General features: G+C 39.0%; 2 protein-coding genes across 13 annotated transcripts; one reads left to right on the top strand and one right to left on the bottom strand.

Moving 5' to 3' along the window:
• Positions 1-203: 203 nt before the first annotated feature.
• Positions 204-24,219, bottom strand: DNAI7 (dynein axonemal intermediate chain 7). 12 transcript variants are annotated; one of them, XM_049821881.1, is made up of 16 exons: positions 24,141-24,219; positions 22,950-22,970; positions 20,303-20,384; positions 18,664-18,755; positions 17,335-17,436; positions 14,359-14,496; positions 12,281-12,427; positions 11,033-11,136; positions 9,286-9,565; positions 7,394-7,496; positions 4,819-4,985; positions 3,703-3,847; positions 2,703-2,917; positions 1,843-2,010; positions 1,500-1,613; positions 204-542 (listed from the first exon to the last, which is right to left on the bottom strand). In XM_049821881.1, the coding sequence occupies exons 1-16, from the start codon at positions 24,141-24,143 to the stop codon at positions 273-275; spliced, it is 2,151 nt and encodes a 716-aa protein (XP_049677838.1). In that variant the 5' UTR covers positions 24,144-24,219; the 3' UTR covers positions 204-272. The 12 variants fall into 12 exon arrangements, with proteins under 12 accessions (XP_049677838.1, XP_049677844.1, XP_049677842.1 ...); XM_049821887.1 differs by lacking the exon at positions 24,141-24,219 and adding an exon at positions 23,687-23,923; XM_049821883.1 differs by having other exon boundaries at positions 453-802.
• Positions 24,220-24,296: 77 nt separating this feature from the next.
• Positions 24,297-25,533, top strand: ETFRF1 (electron transfer flavoprotein regulatory factor 1). The gene is made up of 2 exons (XM_049821915.1): positions 24,297-25,153; positions 25,245-25,533. Exons 1-2 carry the CDS (start codon positions 25,109-25,111, stop codon positions 25,458-25,460), a joined length of 261 nt encoding a protein of 86 aa, XP_049677872.1. The 5' UTR covers positions 24,297-25,108; the 3' UTR covers positions 25,461-25,533.
• The last annotated feature ends 731 nt before the right edge of the window (positions 25,534-26,264 follow it).

Raw genomic sequence — 26,264 nt, 5'->3', positions numbered from 1 at the left:
ACAAAAGTCATCTTTACAAGTACATAAAAGTGTCTCAGTTCTGTTCAGGTTTACAATAAAACAGTAATTTTGAACATAGCTAACAATAAATATGACTAAGTGGTCTAGCCACAAGAGGATAAAGAACTTATTTTGCTTTAACAGAAATAAAATGTTTGCATTTTAGTCACTGAAGCTATTCCAGTGATTTGAATAGAAAAGGATTCAAGACTTGAAATGTAACTTTATTGAAATCTTTTGATAATAAAGTTTTAAAGGAAAGCATGCAGTATTTAAGAGTATGTTAAAACTCTTGTAGCAAGGAGTAGCTGATATACAACATCAATAAACAGGAAGTTAGCTGTTTCTACTTTATCAATTGCTTCTTTGCTGGCAAAGTCCTTAAGCATATGGTAGAGTGTGGAGTGAAATTCAGAATCTTCTTCTAGCTCTTCTGAAAAAGCTTCACTGGTTTCAGTGATCTTGAGCTTTTGTGCTTTCTGACCGTTAAACATATAAAGAGACCAGTCTTTGACAGAATCTGCTTTAAGATGCTCACTTACCTGTTGCAGAAAAAAATGTGCTGTAAGATGAAGCCCATGACTGAAAGAGTGTAAGTTCTAGTATGAAATTCTAAATTCTAGTATACTCATGAGTCTAATACAGAAACAAAACTAAGGCCCTGCTTTGAACCCTTAAAATAATATTAGTTCTCTGTGCCTAAGAGACTATGTACCAGGTACTGTATCAACACCACAATCTTCCATCTAGTTTGCCTCTGTAAAATGCAAGGTTTGGCCACTCCAGCTGCTGCTCCTGACTCCTGTGGAAAGAGTAGCTAGGTGGAATAGGCATCATTTGTTTTAGTTCTTGCTCCTGGGATTAAGTATAGACTAATTATTTGTATGTAGCATGCATTTAACTCGAGAGGGGGAGAGCTGCTCAAGACTTCAACAGTATGGTATGTTCTGTATCTACAACCCCAACTGGGAGTATTTTTCTGTCTGTCTGGGAGAAGTTTTAACCACATGTGTTTTAGTTCACAGATGGAAACAAATCATGCTTAAGTTGCTTATTCTCTCCTTTACACTATGGAACAAATGAAACCCACTATGGACAAGAAGAAATTTCCAGATATTAAATATAAAACTGGCACATCAGATTGCTATTCAGAGGAACACTACAGTAGAACACTTCATGAAAATCAGCATCCAGCTCTATCATCCCAGCTTTGGCTAAAGCCTCAAGAGCTGACCTATCAGTTATACATCCTAGCACATTAGCAAGTGTCTTTGTTACTGAGATGTGTGTCCTATTAGAGCTCTCAAATGCATGAGCTGTGAAGCAGTGGAGAAGCAGGCTCTGAAGTTTTACTGACACACACTGAAAGCTGCTGCGTAGGCAGGGGTTGAAGACAATGTTTGAGATGAACATAACTTATACAAGTTAATTGTTTCTGTCCCTTTAACTGTGATAGAGCTGTATGCTGGTTTTCTCAAGTTTAGTCTAAATCCACAGACCTTGAACACGACTTGCTCTTGACCTGCTTCTAGATTCCACTTGCTCCAGGCAAAAGCAAAAGCAGACGCAACCAGGGCCATCTGTTGATAGGCCCTAACTTCTGCTAGGGGAGCCTGTAATGCAAAAGTACAAGTCAGAAAAAAATATATAACATTCAGTCTAATGCCCTGTGTTATACAAATGTAAGAAAAATCTTGCTTTAACTGGAATCCCCTGGCTAAGCTGGCAGAACGCTTGCATACTTGCCCCTTGAGTCTGTACAACAGGTCTTCATACAAGATGTTACCTAAGTGAAAAATAGGTGGAAAAAACCCCAGGAAAACCATTCACTCTTGCACTTACCTTCTTGTTTACAGAGACATACTTGTGAGAATATGCTCCTGGGAAAATATTCACACCAGCTTTTTTCAAAACTGCTCTTAGGTCAACTGGACTTAGCCATTTTCCTGTGACATAGGAAAGGACATCCTTCTCTTCCACCACTACTGAAGACAACATACACTGATTACCCTGTTGTACAAACCAGTGAAAGCAACTTACTGGTCATGAAAGCTAATTTCTGCTTCAGCTGTTAAGTCTTAGTATCTTTGCTATTCTGGCTATTGCATACATTATCTACCACTCTGGGCTGTAAACTTTCATTCACATATCTTGAAGAAAGCCACTTCTCTGTAGGATTTCAGAAGTGACACCTGGTCTATTGGCCCATGCTTATACTGACTCTTTGAAAATCATGTCTGTTACTGAACTGATTTATACAGCAATAAGCATACGGATGACCGTGCCTAACAAACCTTTAGAAGGAACAAGCAGCACTAGTAGTTAGTAGATTGCTTGAAATGCTTTTATTTCTCTTGGTATAGGTGGGAGGAGAGAGGAACAATTCTTAAGTCTCTACCTCGTGAAACAGTCTTGAATTCAGCAAGGTAGTAGTATCAATATCAAAGCACTTACTGGAACTTTGCAGAATAATCACACAGATGCTTTCTTCTGACCAGTTCACAGAAAATAACTGAAATCACCAGTACTGTTCCTTACAGGGCTTGGAAAGGAAGAGATCCTCCCTCATTTTCACCAGTGCAGAGTAAAAATCAAATTGCTCTTGTGGAAGCACCCCAAGTTCTTAATGAAGGACATTGTAATAATTCTGTATTTTTTAAAAACATCTGACAATGTTTTATAAAAAAAATTATTTACAGTACCTTCATTTGTATCTGAATCGTTGCAAAGACTGTAGTAACTATAAGTAGTGCTTCATCCATGCCTGTTGGTTGCAATTCCCATGCCTGATATGGCATGTTGAGATGAGCGTCCTGGAGAAGTGCTATTGTATAAAAGGCACGCATCTCAAAGGTGATACTCTTGGCTTGTCTTTCATACGTTACGTTGCTGATGCCATCAGTTCTCCACTGTTGGCCTTTACAAAAGGGATGCAAAAATACAAAGATGTATATGTAAAGCTTCTGCTTGTGATATGTGCTGGGGAAGAATTAGTTAGCAAAGGCATCCTAGATTAACAAATATTCACAGTTAAGATAAAATATCAGGCACAAAATAAAGAGAATTCATTTAAGGCCAAAACTTCCCAATTTTAATTGTCTTTGCGCTAATTTTGACAGGAAAGCTTCTCCTTAATCTCAAAAGAAACATAAATACTGTCACTGTCATTTCTCACTTGCTATATAGCAGTCCACAAGCTCATTTTCAAGAGTAACTTCAACTATCAAACTGTTTACATTCATTAAAGAGAGTAGAACCTATTAGAAGTCAGAGGTTTGTATTTATCTAATAACTAGAATATCATATTTGGTTTTTAACATTTAATTTTTATATTTTGACTTAATACTAATTAATACATGTAGTTAAGAGCTGTATTGTCTTAAAGTGGACTTTCTATGGCTTCACGCTAGCAAAACTTGATTTGTGGGATACAGTTGTACTACTGCCCACTAAATGGTGTGTATTTTTTCCATTCATATTAAAAAGCTACAGTAAAAAGCCCCAACAAGCAGTCCATTATTAGATATGATGCAGAAGCAAAACAGAACCAAAAAGAACCCAACCCCAAATGAATGAAGCCCCCAAATTATTTCTGGGCTGTGAATTGGCTGTTATCTTTACAGCTGGATTCTGGAAACAGTCAAACTCAGATATTAATTCCGTTATTCAAACTTAAAATAAATTTGTGTCTTAAGTTTGTACCTGCAGGATCCCATCGGGCTATCACAGGATCCTCAAAATACATCACATTGTCAGAAAGCCTAAGGGTTATCTGTATTGGTGGATATGTGGCATCTTCAGCCTCTTCTGGGGGATAGGGGTATGCCTGCAATCCAACGTCGAGTACCTTTGGCAAGATGGAAAAAGGACAGATAACATTTTTATTAGTAAAGGCAGTAGTCTACTTTTTTTATCTTCAAGTCCACCTAATCACTTGCAGAGTTTTCTAACACACCACTCACTTAAAATTTATTAGTATTAACGGTCTGCTAATATTGCACATTTCCAACTACATCGTTGAAGACGGTATAGAAGGGTGACTACCAACCGGCCTTTGAACCCTTCATGTGCTGCCAATGGCACCCTTAAGGCAGTGCCACACAGTAGGCACGGTCATTTTTTAACAGATCCACAGTCTCCAAAAAAACCCCCAAGAGCAGCTGAGAGGCAAAAGTAGATATAATTCCACTTTGCACACACAGTGTCAAAGGGAATGAAAGATGTCACACATGACTGGTAATCCAGGTCTGTGTGCTCGGCTGGGAACAAAGATCCCATGCCTCTGAATCTGCCCTCAGTCCTGCTTTCTTAGTTTGTATGGGAATTTCACTTACTAAAGGTTTTCAGCTTCACAGCAAAAACCATATGTAGGTTAGCAACACATCAGGCTCCACAACTGGAAAAAATAGAACACTTTGGCTATAGTCTTCAAATATCTTGCAGAGCCTGGATCTGAATCAGCAGTAATTTTGTTACCATCCTTCCTTAAGTAAGTGTACCTTTCACATATGAAAAACTAAGAACTCTCTTTGCTTTTACTTTGGCCAAGAGCATTTTCCAGCACAATGATCTGTGCTAGCCATGCTAATGAGCACTGACTGAGCACACACCTCTAAGTGCAGGCTGATCTGTACCCTCCAGCTGCTCTGAAAATTGGCCAAGTGTAATTGAAAAATTATTTTAAAACTTGGTCCTTTAGTTTGCTGCTCAAGAAATCAGGCACACTGCATACACACAGTGGTGACACACCTCAAGAACAGCTCTTCAAGGATGACAGGGAAGAAGACTGCACACGGTGTAATCTCTTTCCACACTTACCTCCACCATACTCCAGTCCTTGATTTGTTTGACCTGAGGTGGAAGCTGCAGTGCATCGATATGGTACACACCACCCACGGGTACAAACTGTTGCAAATCAACAATGTTTTCATCAGTTATTGCTGCTTCTTTTTCATTCATCTCTTCTTGTGTCAGCGGATGCTGAACTAAAAAATAACCAAACAACATGAGTTAACTTGGTGCTTAAACTAAGACACTGAAAATTCCCACTTCCATTATTTTTCACTTTTGCACAAAAAGCCCACGTGCTTGAAGTGGTTTACACTCTGCAGCATTTCAGCACCATCTACTGGTGTTCCCCAAATCTTTTTACAATTAATTAAAATGTGGGGAAAGACAGACAGCTGGACAATGAAAAACACTTCTTGTTTTGGTACTCAGCTTTTTAACAGATTAATCTCTACTCTAACTTTGTAGTCAATTCAAAATGCTTTATACAGGAATAAGGTTTTACTAACAAAATGAGTCACATCATTAATCACAGAAGAATTTCACAAGTATTCAATACAGTAGATTCAGGGCAGGTTTAGTAAGATTGTATTGGTATGAAAAGAAGTGAGGCAAATAAAAAGATAAAAGGCACCTACAGGTCATGGGCTGAAGGTGAAAGACAGATGATATTTATGAAGAGCAAGAAGAGGGATTTAACATGAAACAAAATTTTCAGATAACAGAGATGATTCTTTTTCTTTTTTTTTTTTTTTTTTTTTTTTTTTTTTTTTACGCAAAATGTATGTATTGCATATATGTATTAATGTAAGTTTTAATTAATTGGAAAATGTTATTAGAAGGCATCAATGCCATGGACAAAAATGTCTAGAAATATTTTCTTTAAAAAACACCAAACAAGCCCACACAAAACATTGTACCGGATGTTACAGAAGGAGGATGGAAGCTACTGTTGACAGGGATCAAGAAAAAGTGTTCAATACTGTAAAAACAGTTACTGTAAGTGCTATGAAATTTGCTTTTAGAGTGAGATAATCTCAAAAAATGACAAATATCTGTATAAACGGTCTTCAAGCTTTTTAAAAAACAAATGAGAATGATGCTAATTTTATAATGTCAGATTTTGTTGCATTATGCATAGCTTTTATTGTACTGTATTCACTTGAGAACATACTGTCCTTTTGCACTTATTCCGAGCAAAAAATTTACAGGAAGTAAAAACCATTTTACTACCAGCCACAGTGGTAGCTTGCACTTTAACTGGCTTTTTAAAATAATAATACAAAAATATGGAAGTGTCTTCTAACCAAAATTATTCATTCTCCCAAGCTAAATTCACTTCTTAACACTGGTACAATGATGTTAAATCCAGAGAACTGCAGTAGTTCTCACTCTTCTCCTTACTGCATTCCTGGTTTTTTCCTCTTGTCTACCCAGCTGCCTGTTTTCACTGAATTTGTGGTAACTGAGTATCCTTTCAAACTCTGTTCTGAAAAGTGGTTGAATGGGTTTGCCAAACACTAGCATGCCAGCAAAAGCATAGTTCCATAAGCCTTCTCTCCTTATTAAAGGAGGTAAACAAGCTTGAAGACATTCAGGTATAATTAGTACACTTCTGGGCACACACATTTCACCTAATACTATGGTAAGGATTTTCAAAGCCTTACCAAAATAAAATAGCAAATTCCTCCAAATGAAGCCCAAGTCCTTTATATTCTCTTGAAAACCACCTTGTTTGGGTGGTCTTTAGGGTCTAGTCTCACAACTGATGTTTGGACCGTGCTCAACAGAAAGTGTTGTGGGCTGGGGTGTGGTTTTGGGGTTTTTTTGTTTTGGTTTGGGTTTTTTGGTTTGTTTGTTGTTTTGTTTGTTGGGGTTTTTTTTACAAGGAAAAAGCTGTACAGTTCAACTAAACTATGCTGAATAGTTTGCAGTTGTTTTATTTAAGACAGTACTACAAGAAAACTCAGTCTCATTAAACCAAAGGACACTGAAGAAGTTTGTAACTTAACTTATATAGGACAAGGAGTTTTACTTCCTAGAATTAGGCCCTCTTTTAGCAAAGTGTATCAGCACGTATCTCACTTTAAGCACACATTTCAGTAATACTCAGTAATACCTACACTACCTGAGCGCCTACCATTACATGCAGTTGAATCACTTTTTTTCCTGAGGAAGTCAATCTCACCAGACAGCCTGGCAGAGTCATAAAGATTGTGTGTCTCACCCACAAACATACATAAACATACACATAATAATAAACAAATATACATAAACACAATAAACTTGTACATAAACAGAAATAATAAATAAATTAAGTGTAGGGACAAAATCCATTTTCCTATCTGTCCTATTTTCTCCCTGCATTTAACAATCATTAATAGAAATGTCAACAAAACTCAAGTGTTATCAAAACATCAATATATTTATAAACTTTGTTCCATGCACAGAGATCTATATCACAATGTTTCCATATATAAAATAAAATATTTAAAATAAGTACTTTTGTAATGCTGCACATAAAACCTAACCAAATACCTTGTGATGGTATGTCCAAGATTTATAAGTACTTTTGTAATGCTGCACATAAAACCTAACCAAATACCTTGTGATGGTATGTCCAAGATTTCTGATTTCTTCTCAATTTCCTCCTCTGTCTCATTTATATCAGCTATGCTATTGCAGTTTTCTTTGAATGAGACAGCACTCTATATAAAAAGCAAAAGACATTTTTTCATTAGTCAGAGACAGACACAATAAAGAAGAGGGTATCGCCTCCTTCACGGAGGCCCAAGGAGAAAGAGTACAGTCCCACTCCTCCAGCAAAATTTGCACCAATCTTGTCAAGGTTTTAAGAGAAATCATTTCTACCTAGCTAGCAAAAATAGTTTTGTTTAAAGGTTCTCTCCAAATTTGGAACCAGATATATAGAGATAAACATAAAACAGTTACTTCATTTCCACAGCAAATCCCATCTCGAGCCCCCCAAGTACCAAGTTAAGCACTTAACCTTTTTAGCAGTGTGTGCACTCAAAAATTATGTTTATGCTGACTTTACAGCTAGAAGAGTGACACAAAGGAAACTAAAGCCAATGTTGAATCCAAAGCCATGCTGAAACTCTGCCAGAACCCCCACTTGCAGTCTTAGCCTGTGCCTTGTCCATTATATTTATTCACTTTCTCACACTGTTTTCTATTTTCAAAACATTAGCCTAGATTTCCAGCCAAATTTCCAACCCAGATACAAATTCATCCCTGTCATAGCAGACTCCTCTGGAAGCACAGCAGTAGACAAATGGCAGATCAGTGTATGAGCCATCTATTAGGAGGCACAGGCACCTCCTGTGCCCTGTGCTGTGCCTGCCAGTGCATGGGAAGAAGCGCACATCTCCTGAAACAGGACAGAAGGTGAGCGGAAAGAGGTGTTTAAGCACATAAACGTGGGGGAACTCAAGGCAGAGCCAGACAGGAGGAGAGACTGCAGTAGCTGAGAGAAATGGAGTCTTCAGAGGGAACAGGAAAATTCACAAAACTGGACTGAGAGGAAGAGAGTAAGACCTGGAAAAGAAAAAGTGAAGGCATGAAATGAGGAGCCTGAAGAACGTCTGAAAAATGTAGGTGAAAACTATGAAAAGACAAGATTTGTCGTGCAAAAAAAGAAAAAGGAACCAAGAAAAATGGCATTTCAGGCACTGATTCACTACAAGCCATCAGGGACTGAAAAGGAAAAAGGCCAAGACTGTTGCTCCAAACATATCAAGAAGGCATAAAACATGATGGTTTACAGTTATTTGTGCAGCAATTTTAGATAAGAGAACCCGAGTCATTTATCTGCAGATCACAGATGATACCGAAAGTTAAAAACCCAAACCCAGTAAGAACACAAAACCAACCAACCATCACAACCCCCAAAGCCAACATACTCCATCGAGAGGTGTTGATGAAGGGAATCCCGCAAACAGACGCAGTATTGGGAAAGCCATCTAGTGGCAAAGGCTTCAGCACACAGGCACAGAGCAACGACGTAACTGCACAACCAAGACCTGCTGAACTGAATCCTATTATGCATGCTGAAAATTTTCCTAATATTGGATTCCTACAGTGATTTTATGGGGCTGTCAGTTTCTCAGAAGCAGAACATATGTCACAGATTTATGGAAATATCTTACAACAATGGCACCTAACATTCCTCACGGCTTGATCCTACTCTTAGAACTGCTAACCGAATGCCAACTCCCACATGCCAACTGCCCAGCAACTACCACATCCTGTCCAAATGTCCCTTTCGACCTTCTGTACAACGATCTTTGGTCATCCATCTTTCCACTCCCTTGAGAAGATCTGTGACACAGTATTAACACGAGTTGCCTTTTTCTATAAAACGTTTAAGAACCTGGCTCTCAGACACAGGACACATTAAGAAGCTCTTACACTGTGACTAGGCCTCAAGTAACGGCAGCACTGTAGAACACCGTTTTGTGAGATTTTTTTAACTACCTTTCTCCCATCAGAACACATTTCTTCTTCAGTGGGCATGCTGGGCTCTTCTCTGGCTTTCTTTTCCTCTTCTTCTGGTTCTTCTACATTGTCTTTTGAATGCTGAGTTAACTCTTTGCTATCGAAGACTTCCAATCTCGGCACACTCTGACACTGCAGCCAAAGTGGAGATAGATGGTCGTAATAAGTATGCAATATACGAACAGCAACACTGCTCATAGCCAGTGACTTTGGAAGATCAAACCCATGCTGTGCATCACAAAACATGTGACTTTTTAACCTGTAAATAACAGTTAAAAAAAAAAAAAGAATCCCTAGTAAGATTGGCAGCACACACTTTTATGTTTCTTCATAAGTATTCAAATTGATGTTCTACACTAAAAGTCACCTAAATTCTCTTTTGTCGCATGGCACAGTCTAAGAAATAGAGTGGGATGTCACAGCACCTGTCCTGTCTTGTACTGACAGCTGTCTGTAAGCCCCTCCAGAAAAGCTGTAACTGCATTAAGGAGATCAGGAGCTGCAAAAATAACAGTCCTGATAGGATGACAGTGAGGCAGAATCAGACAGCAGCTCTTCTACATAGTACATTCCTGGTAAAACTGACTAATTTAATGAGCAAATCCTACACAAGTGAAGTCACCAGCTGTCTGTGTTACATCAGTCTCAGCATCTTCCACATAAAATCCAAAGAGATACACAGATGTAAAAGTAATTTTGATTATCAACAGTATTACACAGCCACCGATCCTTGTGACAGTGTAGGAAACAGGCTAAGAACAGGCACAGAAGGCCAACTTGCACCAAATCAAAGTATCTAACCTGTGAACTTGGATTCTTTCATCAGATATGGAAGTTCGTTGCTCATTACAATTCCTGCCTAACCAAAGCCAGAACAATTCAAATAATACCTATTTTCAGATAAGATCTGCTAGTCAAAAGTTCTAAAAATCCTCTAGTAAAGCAAAACTTATTTTTTAATTCTTTGTTGAAAATTTTAAGTGCATCTCTAAGCTGACCAAAAGGCTTTAACACTAACCCAAACAGGCTCTTCCTGCAGCTCAGTCTGACATTGCTCAGCACCTAGCCTTCTAGTTATCTTGGCAAAGGCTACAGCAACAGGTCCTTAGTCAAGGCAAAGTCCTTTTACCAATTTATTCCTCATATTTGCGGAGTGGGAGTAGTAAGCCCACTCAAAAATATTGTTTTGAAAAAATATATCAGTTAAACAGTAATCTAATTAAAAAAAATAAACATCTTGGATTCAGAACCCACTATGGAGGTTATTTGCATCCCAGGCTCTAGAATCCTTTCTCTAACAGAGAACTGAGCACAAAGCATTATGCACCACTTTGCAAGCACCTGTTAACAGCTTAGAAACTATTTAATGCATCAGCAAGAAACATTACTTCCAGAGGAATTTCAATTCTCTGCATGAGTTTTATTGTTTTCCTTTAAAAATTGTTCTGGCAGTAACAGGGTTCTACTGTAGCATTTTACGAAACAAATGTTATACATATTTATATGTACATACATATATAAACCACTCCTGTTTCTTTAATAAAACTCTGATGTAACCAGTACCTTCCTTAGCAACAGGTTGGTATGAAATCCATCATCTGGGAGTCTGTAGAATGAATGCTATTCAACATGAAAAAGATTATGAGAAACTGGTTCGTGGTGTTTACTCGACTTGGGTAGAAGAGGCCAGGCCTCATTTCAGATTAAGAATTTCAGTATGCTGTACCTTACTTTCTTCTTCAGATTGGCCCAAATGCAGAAAGTAACATTTTTGTCCTTTATGACTGCCTGCATATTTCCCGTTTCAGAATCTTCATACATATTAGCTGTCTACAAATAAAAAAGCTGATTGAATCATGTTTTCTTATTATTTATATCACTTTGGTTTACTTACACTTACACTTGAATAAATAATTGAAAGACACATAGGAATAAAAACACACCAGACCAAGCTCAGGTATCTTGTATTTATGTACTAGAACATGACAGTTATAAACTCCAATCTGTTAAAATTTGAACTATATTCTTTTGCTTCCTCTGACTTCATCAATTCTGTCAAATACGGGATCTTACATTATCCCTTTCAATGGTACTGCCTAGATCTCCCTTAATCTTTTGCCCTCAAAAATACTTCTCAGGACAAGTTTTTTTAAAAAAAAAAAAAAAAAAAAAAAAAAAGACTTACTGAGCAACAAAGCACTCCTGTCCCACAGTCACTGCACAGATTATTTTATAATTTTGTCAATATAAAACTTGTGAAATGATAATTACATTAGGAGTTTAATTCTAAACTCAGTAAAGACAATCAAGAACTTAACATTTCTTACTTTGCAGAGCGTTTTGACTGTGAACATACAACTAGTTCACTATTTCTTTTACTCCTTTTCCTTTTTTGTTTCCTCTAGCAATACTTTTGCTAAACATACTTACATATATGATTAACATACTTAAAATCAGAAGCAAGATCACTATCTATACATGCAACCCAGAAAACCAATTCCCAAGTACATTTTCAGTTTCTTGTTTATATACTCTTTTCTCTTCCCAAGATCCTAGTTTAAAAAATATTTTAGTCACATGCACTTGTATTAATGTGTACAAGCTAACCTTATGATCTGCTTTTCATATTTGCAATTTTTTGTAAAGTCAACTAGCTTTAATTAAATCACTGAGACAAAATAGAAAACAAATTTCATACAGCCCCCCTTGTTTTCAACATCTCCAAACCTCACAAAATTTCACAGTAATTTAATCTTAAATGTCTTAATGATGAGAATTTCCACTGTAAAGCTTAGATTTTCAGGGGTTTTGAAGAATTACAAGTCTGGTATCTGCTATACACATGATTTGGAAACTCAAATACTAATCTCTGTGACAATTTAAGAACAAACAAAACCAGCCATCACAAGACACTTGTAGCTAACCTTATGTGCACTGCGCATATTACAGTTTCAAAGTAGTAAATGTTACTTACTTTAAGCAGGTGTTCTGTTGCTCCATTGTACTTCTGATGAAGCAGATTCTGCAATTCCAGAATAGATTCCTGGTACTGGACTGTTTCTTTTTCTGTTATCTCACTTGGTGGTGTGTCCAATAAAAGAAACTGCAACTTCTCAATTAACTAGAAGACATTATATATGGGAAAAGTATCTTTGTTTTGACACCACGCTTAAATACTGTGTGTTCTGTCATAAAAAGAGGCAAACTGGCTTCCTTTGTACCCAAACATGTCTTGGTCACAGATATAATCTTTTTCTATACTATCTCTAGAAATTGTGCTAAGCCACCGACAGGCAGTCAGCCATGCAAAGTGCTGGAAATCCCAGGGTCAATTCTGCCTTCCTTCATTCCTCTAGTCCAATTCCTTCATTCCTTAGCCTGTGGGCTGTGAAATCTTAGCTTGTGAAACAGGTCATTTATTGAACCAGATTGGTCATATGAAGAAACCTTTTGGTCAAAAATCAGTTTTCATGAAAAACTTACAGCTTTATTTTGGAACCATTATTTTCTATAGTAATAATCTCAACTATGAAATCTTAAAAATAATTTAAAAAAAAACAATAGAAAGACATACAGCAATTACATTTTAATCCTCAGAACAATCCTTAGCATGAAGTTTGGAACTCCGCTGTAACATTGTTTTCTTCCACTACATGCTAGTATCTTAACATCTAAATGCTTTTCTAGAACTAAAAAATTCCTAGCTGGCCAAAGTGACCTGCAGCACTGAGACTAACGGAGGATCAGACTGTGTTTTATGCCTCCCTTCTAGACTTGCCAGGTTCTTCTTCCTCCTAGCCTGTGGAATTGCTGTGCAACTGCTCACTAAAGGTGTGGCAAAGCAGCAGCAGCATTGTGACTACTACAGTCCTTTTCCTGTTGCACCTTTAACGTGGTCTACCTCGACAGTGAGGTGGTGGTCCCTGTCAACCTCTGAACAGCTGATCTATATGATCTCACAGTTCAGAGGGTTTAACAGTTTATGCTAAAAACATGTAGAACAGGAAAGAAATGCTCAAGTGTTTTAGACCAAGAGAAGACAGACAATCTTTTTGACATCAACTTGCATTTCCAGTGGGGGCGAAACAAAAATGCCTATCTTCCAGTATCACATACTACTCTAGTTAGCCTACAGTGCAAGGTAGTATACTTTTACAGGACCTGATGTAGCTGTAACTGCTTCAGTGTTGGATCGGAAATGTATAGCAGGGAGGAGGAAGCGTGTTTGTGGGGAAGACATAACAGCAGGGAGAAGAGTGGTGAAAATGAATGGAAGTGGGCAATTGCCAGGCTTTTTGCTTGGGTTGCAGTGTAGAAGAGAAAGGGAGGAGCTATCTGTTGAAATTCTTGGAAAGGACTAGCACACTCCCCACTGGCTCAGAAAAAGGCAGTATGCAGAAGGTGAAAATTGCTGCACCCAGCAAGCATTGCAAGACAGGAAACCTGACACTCAGAACCGAACCAGCCCAATGAAATTTGTATTACACATGTGACTTTCACCCCCAATTTCTGGAAGACCCCATTTAACTTTCTAAAAAACACTGTAAGTTAGCAAAAATGAAAATAAAATCCTAAATTTACAGAGCAGCCACAAATTGCTTAAAATTGCTTCACAAGCCATCAATGGTTGGTGGATTGCATTTTGGGAACTCCTGCTCTTAACATAACACTTCACTGGCAATAAGTGTTACCCAATAAGGCTGCTGTCCACCGAAGCACCTACACATGACATGAGCTTATATGTTCGGGCTCAAGACTGTTTAAAAGGTACACAGCAGGTAAGATGGGTGTTGGAATAATAAAGCTCAGCGTAGAAACATTACATACAAATCCCTTAAATGCACTGCATATTTAAAGTCAGCAGTCAACTTCTTTAGAGTTAACAATAAATCTGTAATTAAAACAATGTAAAAACTGAAGAAAAACTTCTGGGTTTGGACGGTTATAGTCAATTTCAGTCATGTGGCTGAAAAAAAAAAAAGGAAGGGGGAGGGAGCTGTTGAGGATATGTTCTGTTAAGCTTAAACCGAAAAATACCATTTTAACACCTACATTTAGCACCTGTGCCCCCTTCTCCATCACAAGTTGAACATCCTCATTTTGATCGTCACGCCATAAGCTCATGAAAGTATTTATTTCCTGCAGTACTGTTGGGTCAGGACTTCCATCACAACTGAGGTAATGCTCCCACTACAGAAAATGTTCAAAGAAAAGTAGATACAGCATGTGGTGAAAATGACTATCACTATAATATATTTGTCTTTCAGAATCCTCCTTTTTTCTTGTAATAGTGATACATTCATACCTGCATCTAAACAGGACTGTAACACCAGCTGGCTTATCATTATGTCAGAAAAAAATGGTTTACTTTGATATTATTGTGCTAAGATACTTCTGCCCACCTAACATTTGCTGTTCATACTTACTCACTTATCAGTGGTTTCTGTTCTGCTAGGCAGAGCTCGCACGTCTACAAAAGCAATGAATTCAGTACCTGCCACAAATGAGGGGCTGAAAGAATAAATGACTGAGAACATAAATGAGGAACTGGTGCAGGTGGAAGAGGCAGATGGTTCTCAAACCAGATACTGCCAACAAAACTGAAAATTCCTATGCTGGCAATAAAGCTGCTTAAGAGCCTTCTACTCCAACATGTTTATTCCTCCTTTCTCCACCTCTGCTGCTACAGAAACCTCTGGTAGGAATATGAAACCCTAGATTTTATTTTTTTTTTAATAATTTTATATTCAAATCAATTACCAGTCATTCTGATGGGGGGAGAGGGGAGGAAATCAGTGACAGGCTAAACCCACTTAACCCTACACAAGCCTAACATTGGCTCATGGGATCAATTTATCACCTATAACGTAATTTTTTTCATCCATGTAGTAAGATATTAAGGAAACACTGCCTCTCTGTTTACTGTGAAGATTACTAACACAATGTTACTGAAGATTGCATTACAATGTAAAATGGGTATTTTAAAGCAAAAGTGCTTGTATAATTGCATTTGCAACCACTTCCATAACCATTTCCACAGACTTCAAAAAAAGCAGTAATAGGTGAGTGCTCAGTGCACTGGAAATCCTGTATAAAAGATTGATCAGTCTTCAGTAATTAAAACATCTGATTTTTTAAATTTTTTTTTTTTTTTTAACACATCTTTGCAGCTAGAAGAGTGCTTCAGTTTCATCTTCAGGAAAACACATGCTTAAAAATAACAGCACTTGTTCTTTGAGAAAAAGGATAAATTTCATGATAATTTGTAAATGTATCTGTTAATCTGAACTGAAATTGTGTAGAAATGGATGTGGAAACTCAGCATTTGGTATTATATATTTCTTTTGCCCTAAATATTCTTAACAACAGACTCATACAAACTCTGGCATTTCCCATAATCTACCAGTATTTTACATAAAGATTTATTTTTAAAGTAATAGTTCTATTTTGCCATTACTTTTCGAAATGAAAAAAATCTGGTTTTTCCTTCCAATAAATACTCTTCAGAAACATCCATAAACACCAACTTTCCCCTTTCAAAACGACCAGCAGATTCTCGTGTTCACAAGGATAATAAGGTTAGAGCTTGCCAGTAACTGAAAAAGGTAATAAAAATCATCCAAAGGTGTCAAGACTTAACTGTGAAGTTATCATGCTGCACCCTTGTGGCAACGACGGCTACGGGCACACCGGGCAGAGCGTAACCAGCAAGCCCAGGACCGTTCCCTCTGCAGGGCTCCTGAGGCCACCCCTGCAGCGCTGCACCCAGCTTTGCAGTACAGGAGAAAGAGGGGTAAACTGGAGGGTCCAGATGAGGGACATTGAGATGGTTAGGGTACTGGAGAAAAAGACACATGAGGAAAGGCTGAGCTTTGTTAGCCTGGAGAGGACGAACGTATGCAATCTGCCAGTACCTAGAGAGGGGTCACAGGGAGCAGAGAGGCAAACTTTCCTCAGAGGCATACAGGAATGATGCGTACTGACAATTAGGCAATGATCACAAGCTGTAACATGGGAAATGCCAATTGCATTTAAAGAAAAGTTGTTACTAGAGTGGTAAAGCAGTCAAAAAGGTTGCTCGGACATACTGTAGTATCCCCATCCTTAGAAATATTCAAAACCCAACTGAGCACCTTGATCTAACTTCACAGTTTGCCCTGCTTTGTGCAGGAGGCCGAACTATGTGAATTTCAGCAGTCCCTTCTAACGTGATTTATCCTATGAGTCTAAATTTGTTCTGCAGAGGCTTTACAAAGGATTAAGCAATATATAAGACAGAGAAAATCCTTGTGCCCACAAGCCTATTTAAGCTTACCTGGAACCAAACTGACCAAATCTCATATCAGACTGTTACCAAATGATGTTTCTGCAAGCTGGATTCACAAGAGTGAAAGGTTCTACTAGTGTACTTCCATACCTTACTATTTAAAATTTAACTTTACAGGTATATAGTACTATTGGGTGATGATTCAGACACCCATGTGTGTCACCCTAAACTGCAGACATTAACTCTTAGCTGCATTTTCATGTATTTCCAGCCCTGATATCTGACCTAGATTTGTGCCATGTTCTTCAAGGTTTTGGCCAACCTCTTTCCAAATTATGACCTGCGATATCCAGGAACCCATGGAACAAATGTTGTCAACTGTCTCAAATTCTACAAAAGTATTTTAAGCCCTGGTAGAGCTCTTTTGTGGAATGCTTAAGAGTAGAATGAATTAAACAAATAGAAAAGGAAGGACAAATACCAGAACATCTGAAACTACAATTCCTCTTGACTGCTGTGGTAAGCTGTGGGGCCCTAATACTTTGATCACCCAGACAGGCTCCTCTTTGCCCATGTTTCATTTCTGTGTACACCGAAGTATAGAAGACAGAAGAGAGTGAGCATGGCAAGTTACTACCTTGAGATGGAACTTGAAAGTTCAGAAAATGGAAGCTCCTGGATCCTGTAATGGAGACATAGCCTAACATCTCTTCACTGTTGAACCCCTACGACACTGGGCAGATTTTGGAAAGAAAGCTCACCTTTCCATACGCTCTATAATCCGTTTTCCACTGCTGTGCAGACAAAAACTTCTGTTCCAGTGAATGAAGTTCTGCTAGTTCAGACTCCCTTCGTTCTTGATCCTGTTAAAATATATGTATATATCTCTCTCAAACAGAGTAGTTAAATACTTGGTTTACTTCTTACAATTATTTTATATCAAAGAAAAAAATTTGGGATATTTGAATGAGTTATCACTTAAACAAATCCAAGCACTGATAACTTGCATTTTTATGAAACACTTAATTGAGAAGACTGCAGTAGTTTGCAATATGTTATTGTCATCACATTAGTTGCTGCACCATATGATAAACATAATGTGTCATATGATTGTTAACCTCTCACTTGAATGGTTTCCATATCATCCTGGAACTAGCTCTAATGAGAGCTGCTAAAAAATGTAAGCAAATGTTGGAAAAATGTGTGCAAGATTATTCGATTTTTTTCCTTATAATTTCTATTATTTTAAATTACTTTTCTCCCTAGGGAAAAAAAAATCATCTGTGAAGGACAAGAGGCACAGGCAAGAGTGATTTTTTCAGGGGGAGAAGGAAAAGGAAAAATTATTTTTTTGTTGTAAATGGTTTTTTTGAAAACACAAAAATATTTAGATGTTACCAATCAGTTTTTGTTCTGAATTCGTCTTCTTAGAAAAATAAATATATATTCTAATACACACACAGATATATATACATATACACACACACAAATCAATATATCTGCCCTAACATGTAACCACTTAGAGAATTTATACCAAAATTTTCTTGCCACAGCTGTGCCAAATGCAATTATGGGGAACACAAAAAATATATCTAATTGAAAGTACAGAGGAAATGGAAAAAAAAAAAAAGAAAAGAGGTATTTATTCAAACTGGAGTATATATTTTGCAAAAGTTAATGTATTTAACCACAGAATCTCTATGTATCAAAACCAGGCAGGACTATCTCATCTCAGGGAATTTTTCTGAATCAAAGCAACACTAAGCCAAACACTTGCTTAGTGAAAGAATACTATAGAAAAAAAATTGAGCAGCATTTCCCTTGACTGTGCATGCATTATGTTTTATTACTAATCCAGCTCGCTACCTTCTCAATTTGTGGGATCTTAAATGAGTACCTTTCAGTGGCTTGGCCAGATTTTTCATGATTAATTTTAATCTAGTGATGCTAGAAAATTTCATCTATATTGTTCCCAACACTAAGGATATAAGGAAATTAATTTCTATTCTCATATTAAATTACTAATGTTTTATAGACCTTGTCAAAAGTTTAGAAATAGGATTAGATTTTTTCAGTAAGTACAAACTAACTTTTGCCTCAAGCTTTTCCATCTGTTCTTGTTCAATTCTCTCCTTTTCAAGTCTTGCTGCTTCTTCTTGTTGAGCTTGAAATTGGGCTTCCTCTGAAGATTGGGAAATATACCAAGAGCATAATTATATTTTGCTTAATAAAACCATACAAATTATTTTGTTATTAGCTGTAATGACAAAACAATCATAGTAACGAGCAACATAATTGTGTATCTTCTATCACACAGAAATCTTCCAAATGAGCCAAATTAATTTGAATCATAGTACTGAAACACACGATCTATGGCGCTGCCTCTATCAGCCTGTGACAATACGAGTAGAGACAAGGATCAGCAAGCCCTCTTTTTCCCCTCAGGAACAGCAGCAGGAGTGCCCTCTCCCTTTATCTACAACTTCAACAAACCCAGGTTCTTAATCCAAACTCTACACTGAAATTGAGTGCTTCAGTCCCAAGTTACTCTTCTCCTTTCCTACAACCTTTGCTTTCCTACAACTTCAACGTTACAGCTGTTTGTTCATTGAAAACCTCTTCAGGATCAGTTACTCCTGATCACAGTTTTAGCTTTTCTTTGCTGCCATAGGGACTAGAAAATTAGAGAAGATGTGAAAACTGAAATTCATTTCAACCTCTAAGCCTTCAGTCTAGGCTAGCACAGCCTATGCATCAATCCAGATGTTCCCTAGCAGTGGCTTGAATGTCACTGCCTACACATAAATCACTTCAAGTATATCTGTGTTGCACAGAGGCGAGAGCAAGGGCAGTTCCCAAATCTGCCCATACTCACCTGAGCTGCTACGCCCATCCACAAAAGTTAGTATGATTAGTAGTCACTTATTATTACTAGCAGTCATAACATGCACAAGCCCCCACCAGGTTGGATTGATGGCAGAAAGGGAAGAAGAGATGGATCTGACGTTGAGAACAGGGGTAGCAGGTTTTGATACTAAACTGCAGAAGCAGACACATTCAGATGGTGAGGACAGACAAGTCATGCAACTGGGATTTCATTTTAAGGGATACAGTGATATACAACAGAAGGATCTTGAAGAAGTGGGTGGAGAATCAGTCACTCAGTAGAGACAAGAAGCCCAAGCAAACTACACTTTAATCTATCCTAGCTTGTAGTCACCTTAGCTGCTGCTCCATCAGAACACAAGCCAGCCCCCTGTCAACAGAAGTATTCAGTTTGCCTTCTCTGGAAAGAGTCCTTTTCAGATAATTTCTCTTGACTACTGATAACTAGGCCTGGGGCGGAGGGGGCACAGGGCGCAGCGAGGACTGGAAGAAATGCAATGTTTTCTGCTTTTCTAACTTGCTGAGAATATTTCAAAAGGTAATGGTAAAAGGGGGTGGTGGTGGGAGGAGGGGGAATCCAATTCTTCCAGCCATCCTCCTTCCCAAGTTCCTAACCACAGTAAAAATAACTACTGAAAAGAGTATGGCTCTAATAGGAAAGTGAGATGTGATAACAAGTAACACAGAATTTGGCCCACACAAGGGAAGAGGGAGGAATCACCTGTGTTTGTGAAATAGAGAGAGAGATTGATGCACATATAATTTAGAAAATTATTTTCTATCTATTTATTTAAAATAAGTGATTTGTGCCACCATATTCCCTATAAATTAAGTGGACAGTACCTTCCTCTTTCAGCCTCCTTTCTTCTTCTTCTTTCTGCAATCTCAGTTGTTCAGCTTTGCTAACTTTCTTTTTGCCACTGGACTTAATGTTTGCAATAAATTAAAAGAAAATAAATGTCAATATTATTTTAATACATTTTGGGAGGTATTTGCTTTCTATAACTTTGCTCTTCTAATGCACTCCCTGAATTAAGATTTTAGACTCCCTACACAATGAAGCCTCCAGAACATCAATACACATCCTGAACTCAATTTTCTTCTCATTTTCATGATGCAATATATGCTCTTACAATTAATATATTATTCTATGCTAGACATTCCTGAACACAGCCACAATATTAAAATCTCTTTTTTTAATGTAGAAATTGAATAACAGGTAGATTTGCTAAAAAAAGTAGAAGTTACAACTTCAAACGTTTCAGGAAACACTGGGAGACATATTTTGGGCAAGTCTGGCATTTCGAAGCATCTAATTCACAAGACAACTAACAAAGAGTTCTCTTTTCTGTCATAAAATCCTAACTGCAACTCAAGACAGTTAACTATATTTTAAATTTGGGTTTCTCAGAAATTATCTTCCTTTGTCAATCCTTTGTGGTCTGGGTATATACTTTAAAAAAGTAAAAGACAAGGTAAGTAACACGCAAAATCTACTGTCGTGTAACAGATTAACCAAAGTAGAACACTTATTTTTGTCCTGCAATTCATAGATTCCTCACTGATGATACACATTAAAATTTGATAATTGGATCTGTGCACGAGGCCATGTTGTCTTCAAGAGGCTTGAACAGCTAGGATTTGGAAAGCATAATTATCTTTGGATTTGAAGATGTTTGCTAATGATCCCTCACTTTTTTCCTCACCAGCAAAAAGGAAGATTCTTGGATGGGTTTTTATTTTTTATTATCATTTCATTTGGGTTTTGTGTTCATTTGTTTTTTGTGTTGACACAGTCTTGGGATGCTCAATCAAATGTGTAGGATCAGCACTGTCACTACAAAACAGCACTTCAAAATAGACACACAGAAGGAAAATACTGATTTCCTGTTAATGCAGTAGCAAACGCAGCCTAAGGTTGCAGTCCTCACCAAGCACATAGTTACGAAGGACTAAATTATCTTTACTCAGTTTTATTCAGTGTTTACACAGGTAACACTGCCATTGTATTGCACATATAATACACTTGCAGTCAATGTGTCTTGACTCCATCTCGGGTTGATGGAACGATACCAGGGAGGAATACTGTTCCTGAAGGCACAGGCTACAAAGAAAATGCCTGAATACAATAAATTAAAAAAAAAAAGGGGGGGGTGGGGAGGGGGAGATGGGCCAGGAAGTAAATCGAAACAAGTTCATGGAGCTTGTCAAAACAAGGAGGCTGATTTTGTACTGAACTGCAAAATTAATTCACAGCCAACTTTATTGCTCATGATTGAGACAGATAAGGCTATTTTTGGTAAATAAAATATTGTTACAAGTAATCCAATTGATAGGGAACGTAGTAGAAATCATCAAGGAGAACCTTTGTCATTCATCACACAAAAAGTGTGTTACAAATACCATTATTTCACATTTTGATTCTGACTAGTGTACTTTCAGATATAACAAACTATTTTGAAAGCTATTCACTTTATACTACTTTGCATGATAATAAATATATAAATAAATATAACTTTTAATACAAAGGTTATCATGAAGCTTGAACAAAAACAATGGTGAAAGTTCAGTGCCAACAAGAAACGTACCCCCACCAGAGATAGCGTGCATGTTATGACATTTGTTACCAAAACATTTATTTGCAACATTCTCTTAGAACAGCCAGTAAAAACCACAATTCTACTCATTAAGATTTCAGGGAAGAAGCAGTTCCTTCTGGTTTCAAAAAAAAAAATAATCTTTGATTACTTTTCTTCTAGTGAAAATGGAAAATCTGCTTGTTTCCAGTGTTTATAATCACTTTTTAGTCAACTTCTTTTCAAGTTTTTATGACTTAACATAGTACTGACAAAATTGAGATGCACAGTCCTCCAAGGAATACATTTGAATGTGTTCTTTTTGGGGGGGAGGCGTGGATAATTTCATTATCACCGAATTAAGAACAATCCACGGGATGAATTTATGCAATCCAGTTTCCCATGGACTTCTGTCTGTTGTCCCCCCTACCCATCATGTTCTGTGTCCAGCCTGTGGCTCAAAGCCAGGATGCTGGCTCTCTGCCTGGACATCTGCTGCCAGGGAAAACACACAGCAGCTGCGCTTGCCACCTCCTCTCTAGTAGTTCTGCAGGAACACGACTGAGCCTCCTTGCAAAAGGCACATAAGCTTAGTGTCCTGGAGATGTCTGTTCCTCTTTAAAATTTGACTGAGCCTAACCAACTGGCTCAGAGAAAATACAGATTAAAAAATGAAATTAAAAAAAAAGCACACACCTTTTTTTCTTTTTAAAATGCACATTTGCATACTATTAAGGTGTCACAAGACCTTTATTATGACAGATCCTCTTAAAAATATTGTTTTGTAGACATTAAGTCCAGAAGTAACTGATGCTTACTTTAATTTTAGCATTAAGTGCTTTGTAATTTTACTCATGAACACTGCAAGGGTCAAAACACTGTATGTGAACTAGAGCATATTTCTGCCTACCTACCTTTTTCTTCTTTTTTGGACCCTAGAAGATCAGGGGAGGAAAAAAAAAGGGGGGGGGTAAGTGAGCATCAGAGAACAGGGTACCAAGTATAAAGGAATAATTAGAAGATACAACTATTCTGTAAAATTAGATGAGATCAACTATTGAAAAATTACAATGGCAATAATTTCAATATTGCAGAAAATTAGCCACTAACACAGGACTCCAGACCATCATAACTTATCAGGCTAGCTTACACTTACGGTTATAGAAGTATATCTACTTATTCCCACTGTTAAAAAATGTATGTACATCAAATATGTAATTTAGTCCAAGACATAACGTAGTCAGAAAACGTTTTGAGTGTTTTCTGAACTCATCAACTGATGCTGTTTGCTATTGCTAATAACACTAAATTACATCATGCGATGGACGACCTGAAAGAACACAGAATCACCGAGTCTTTTTTTCATTCATGGGGAAACTGCACGTGAAGTGAAGCAATGTAATTAGGGGACCTCTCCAAACGACTACAAGGTAATAAGAACGGATTCTGGAAAGCCAAACACCTGTGAACCCCTTGTTTGACCGACCAAACCACCACCTTCTCTGTGCAACGTCTGAATACTGCCACGTGAATTTACCTAACTTCGGCGTGACTAATCACCCGCATGAGAAGATTCCCTGTGGGGTGGAGGAGGAGAAGACGGCCTGCGCACAGGCACGCAGAGCGGTTCCCACCACAAAGTTCTCGTTACCTCCCGGCGGGGTTTCACGCCGAGCGGCCATGGCTACAAACCACAGCACAGCAAGTTAGACGTGCCCTTCGGGTGATTTTTTTTCAGTCTTAAATCCTTTTTTTTCCCCCACACCGGTACCTCAGCAGCCGACGTGGACTGCTCCGGTCCAAGCCCTACCCTCCTCACCACCCCACCGGCGTCTCAAGGCGCCCGTTACCGCTGCTCTCGCCTTCCCCCTTCGCCTGCAGCACCCCGAAGCCCTGCGGCCCCCCCCGCCCGGCACCAGCAAAGCGCCCACCGCCCGGGCCGCTGCCTCAGCTGAGGGCGCGGGGGCAGCCCCGCCGCGGACCCCAGCGCACCGCGCCCTCGCGGCCGGTGCCGGCGGCGACCGCAGCAGCAGCAGCGGCCGCCGCCGCCGCCGCCCCGCCGTAACGGGGAGCCACCGCGGCCCCTCCGCCGGCCCGTCTCTCACCATGGCGCCTCCGCCGCCGTTGCCCAGGCGACCTGGCACGCGCTGGCCGCCGCCGATGGCGCACTTCCTCCCGGCAGAAGGGCGGTGCCTCCCTTTACGGCACTGCAGTAAAGCGGCGCCGGCGAGCTTTACGGCGCGGAGCTGGTGAGACCCTGACCTCCTTCTCCTTCTCCCTGTCCCCCAGCCCCGCGGGCCCGGCCGGGAGGGGAGGCGAGGCGGGGGGGTGCGCGGGCTCGTGTGAGACCGGGCGCCGGAGGCACAGGGCAGGGTGACAGGCACCAGCCCCTCCTAGGCCAGGGAGGGGGAGCCGGCAGGCCGAGGGGACGGGCCCCGGCCCCGCCGCCCCCCGCGGCTGGACTCCATCCCGGCTGCTTTTATTTACAAAATCCGTTTACTTCCTTGCTCACGCTTTTTAAAAATTTATTTATTTTTACGTTACGTTTTGCCAGTATGCACTGGCCTCAACTCGTAGTGCAGTTGAAGGATTTTTAAAAAGCCAAATTAGCGAACGCAAAAGTTGCGGGAATTCCTAGGTTTTTATACAGATACATACACACCTGTATATATAGACAGAGACGTTTCATTAGCAGACTACAGATAAAGCAGCTGCCCGGCGAGCAGCCAGGCAGAGAAGGGCAAGCAGCTGACCAAGAGCACAAGGATAAACGAGCCTAACAGCAGTTGCAGGTCTTGGGAAGTTTCTCGTTTTCCATTTGCGATGACAGGTGGAAGGGAAGAGAAAGAGAGGCAGAGAGCAGAAGAGACAGAGCAGAATCAGAAAATAACAGTTAAGAGCAAACCAGGCTCAGTGAGGGAAAGGAGTCTGGTTAGAAACTGTGCAGTTCCTGTGGCAGATGAGGCTGGGGTTGACTCACTCCCGTGGAAGGCTAATGTCAAACTGATTATTCTTCAGGTTAAAAAAAAAAAAAAAAATCAGACGGGAATAAAGAGTTCACTGAAATGTGAGAATGGCCAATTCTTTAAGAGGTGAAGTGTTGAATCTATACAAAAATGTAAGTGTCTTAAATGCCACAAGCACTTTCCTTAACCAGACAAAACCCTTTCACTGTGCACCAAATTTATAATTTTTTTTTTTTCTTCAAGCTGCTGTACCTTGGAAGGGAGTATCCCAAAGGAGCAGACTACTTTAGAAGCCGTTTGAAAGCAGCTTTTCTAAAAAATAAAGATGTGAAAGATCCTGAAAAAATAAAGCAACTAATTGCACGAGGAGAATTTGTTATAAAAGAGTTGGAGGCTTTGTACTTTCTCAGGAAATACAGAGCTCTGAAACAGCGCTACTACAGTGACGACAATCAGTAACTGGTGCTAATGACTTTGCATGTAATGATACAAATCCATAAAAATAAACAATAAAAGAGCTGTAACCTCAAAAGACACGAAACGTAAATCCTTCCAACCCATCTAAAGTTGTTTCCCTTTAAGTAGTCGCTTGAAGGATTAGATTTTATAGTGTGGGGGCAGTATGTTTTTCTCAACTACTTTTGACCTCCTTGAACTAAAAACTTCCATGTACGAAACATGAAGGAAGTAGCGGTAACATAATTCTGTTCTGTTTCCTGTCGATACGCACATTGAACAGATAGCTCTTCTTGCCCAATAGCTGTGTGTTTGAATGCCGATTCAAGGTACTGCACTTCTCTTGTTACTTAGAAGATTAATCTGATTTTGAAAGTCTTCCACATTTGATGATTAATTTCCACGGTAGACGAGCACCTTCTCAAAAGTAAATTCTTAAAAGATTTTAACTACATCTGCTTAACATGCAAGAGTCACGTTGGCAGGCTGGCGGAGGCACTGCCTTACTGTGTTAGGAAGAAGACTATGGGGTCAGGAAAGGGGGGAATTTGAACAACAGTGGTTTAAGCACTTAGACCCTGAAGACAGTTCCTGCTACTGCTGGTTTCTGATGTCATGGAACTGCTGTAGCAGGAATATAGAACTTGATGCTTTCCCCTGGAAGAGAAGTTTGACCGTGGATGCTTGCTCCATGGCTGACTCTTAATTCTGTAGACCTCGGCTCAACTAGCACAAACTTGTGCCCGAACTGATACTCTATACGTACTAGGTTTGGTTGGTGTTTCTGTCCGCCTGCCCCAGTCTAAA

Source organism: Accipiter gentilis, chromosome 18 (assembly GCF_929443795.1).
Source record: "Accipiter gentilis chromosome 18, bAccGen1.1, whole genome shotgun sequence".
NCBI classification, from domain to species: domain Eukaryota; kingdom Metazoa; phylum Chordata; class Aves; order Accipitriformes; family Accipitridae; genus Astur; species Astur gentilis.
The sequence above is the reverse complement of the archived record's forward strand: the minus strand, read 5'-3'. Positions and strand labels throughout refer to the sequence as shown.

Bases quoted from the DNA above. Each gene is read 5' to 3' on its own strand.
- DNAI7 (XM_049821881.1), bottom strand. The intron at 3,848-4,818 runs GTAAGTGTGGAA...ATCTTGCCAAAG, and splicing joins AGGACTGGAGTATGGTGGAG to GTACTCGACGTTGGATTGCA. The intron at 1,614-1,842 runs GTAAGTGCAAGA...TTTGCATTACAG, and splicing joins ATGTCTCTGTAAACAAGAAG to GCTCCCCTAGCAGAAGTTAG.
- ETFRF1 (XM_049821915.1), top strand. From the start codon at position 25,109: ATGGCCAATTCTTTAAGAGGTGAAGTGTTGAATCTATACAAAAAT. The intron at 25,154-25,244 runs GTAAGTGTCTTA...TTTTTCTTCAAG, and splicing joins TGTTGAATCTATACAAAAAT to CTGCTGTACCTTGGAAGGGA.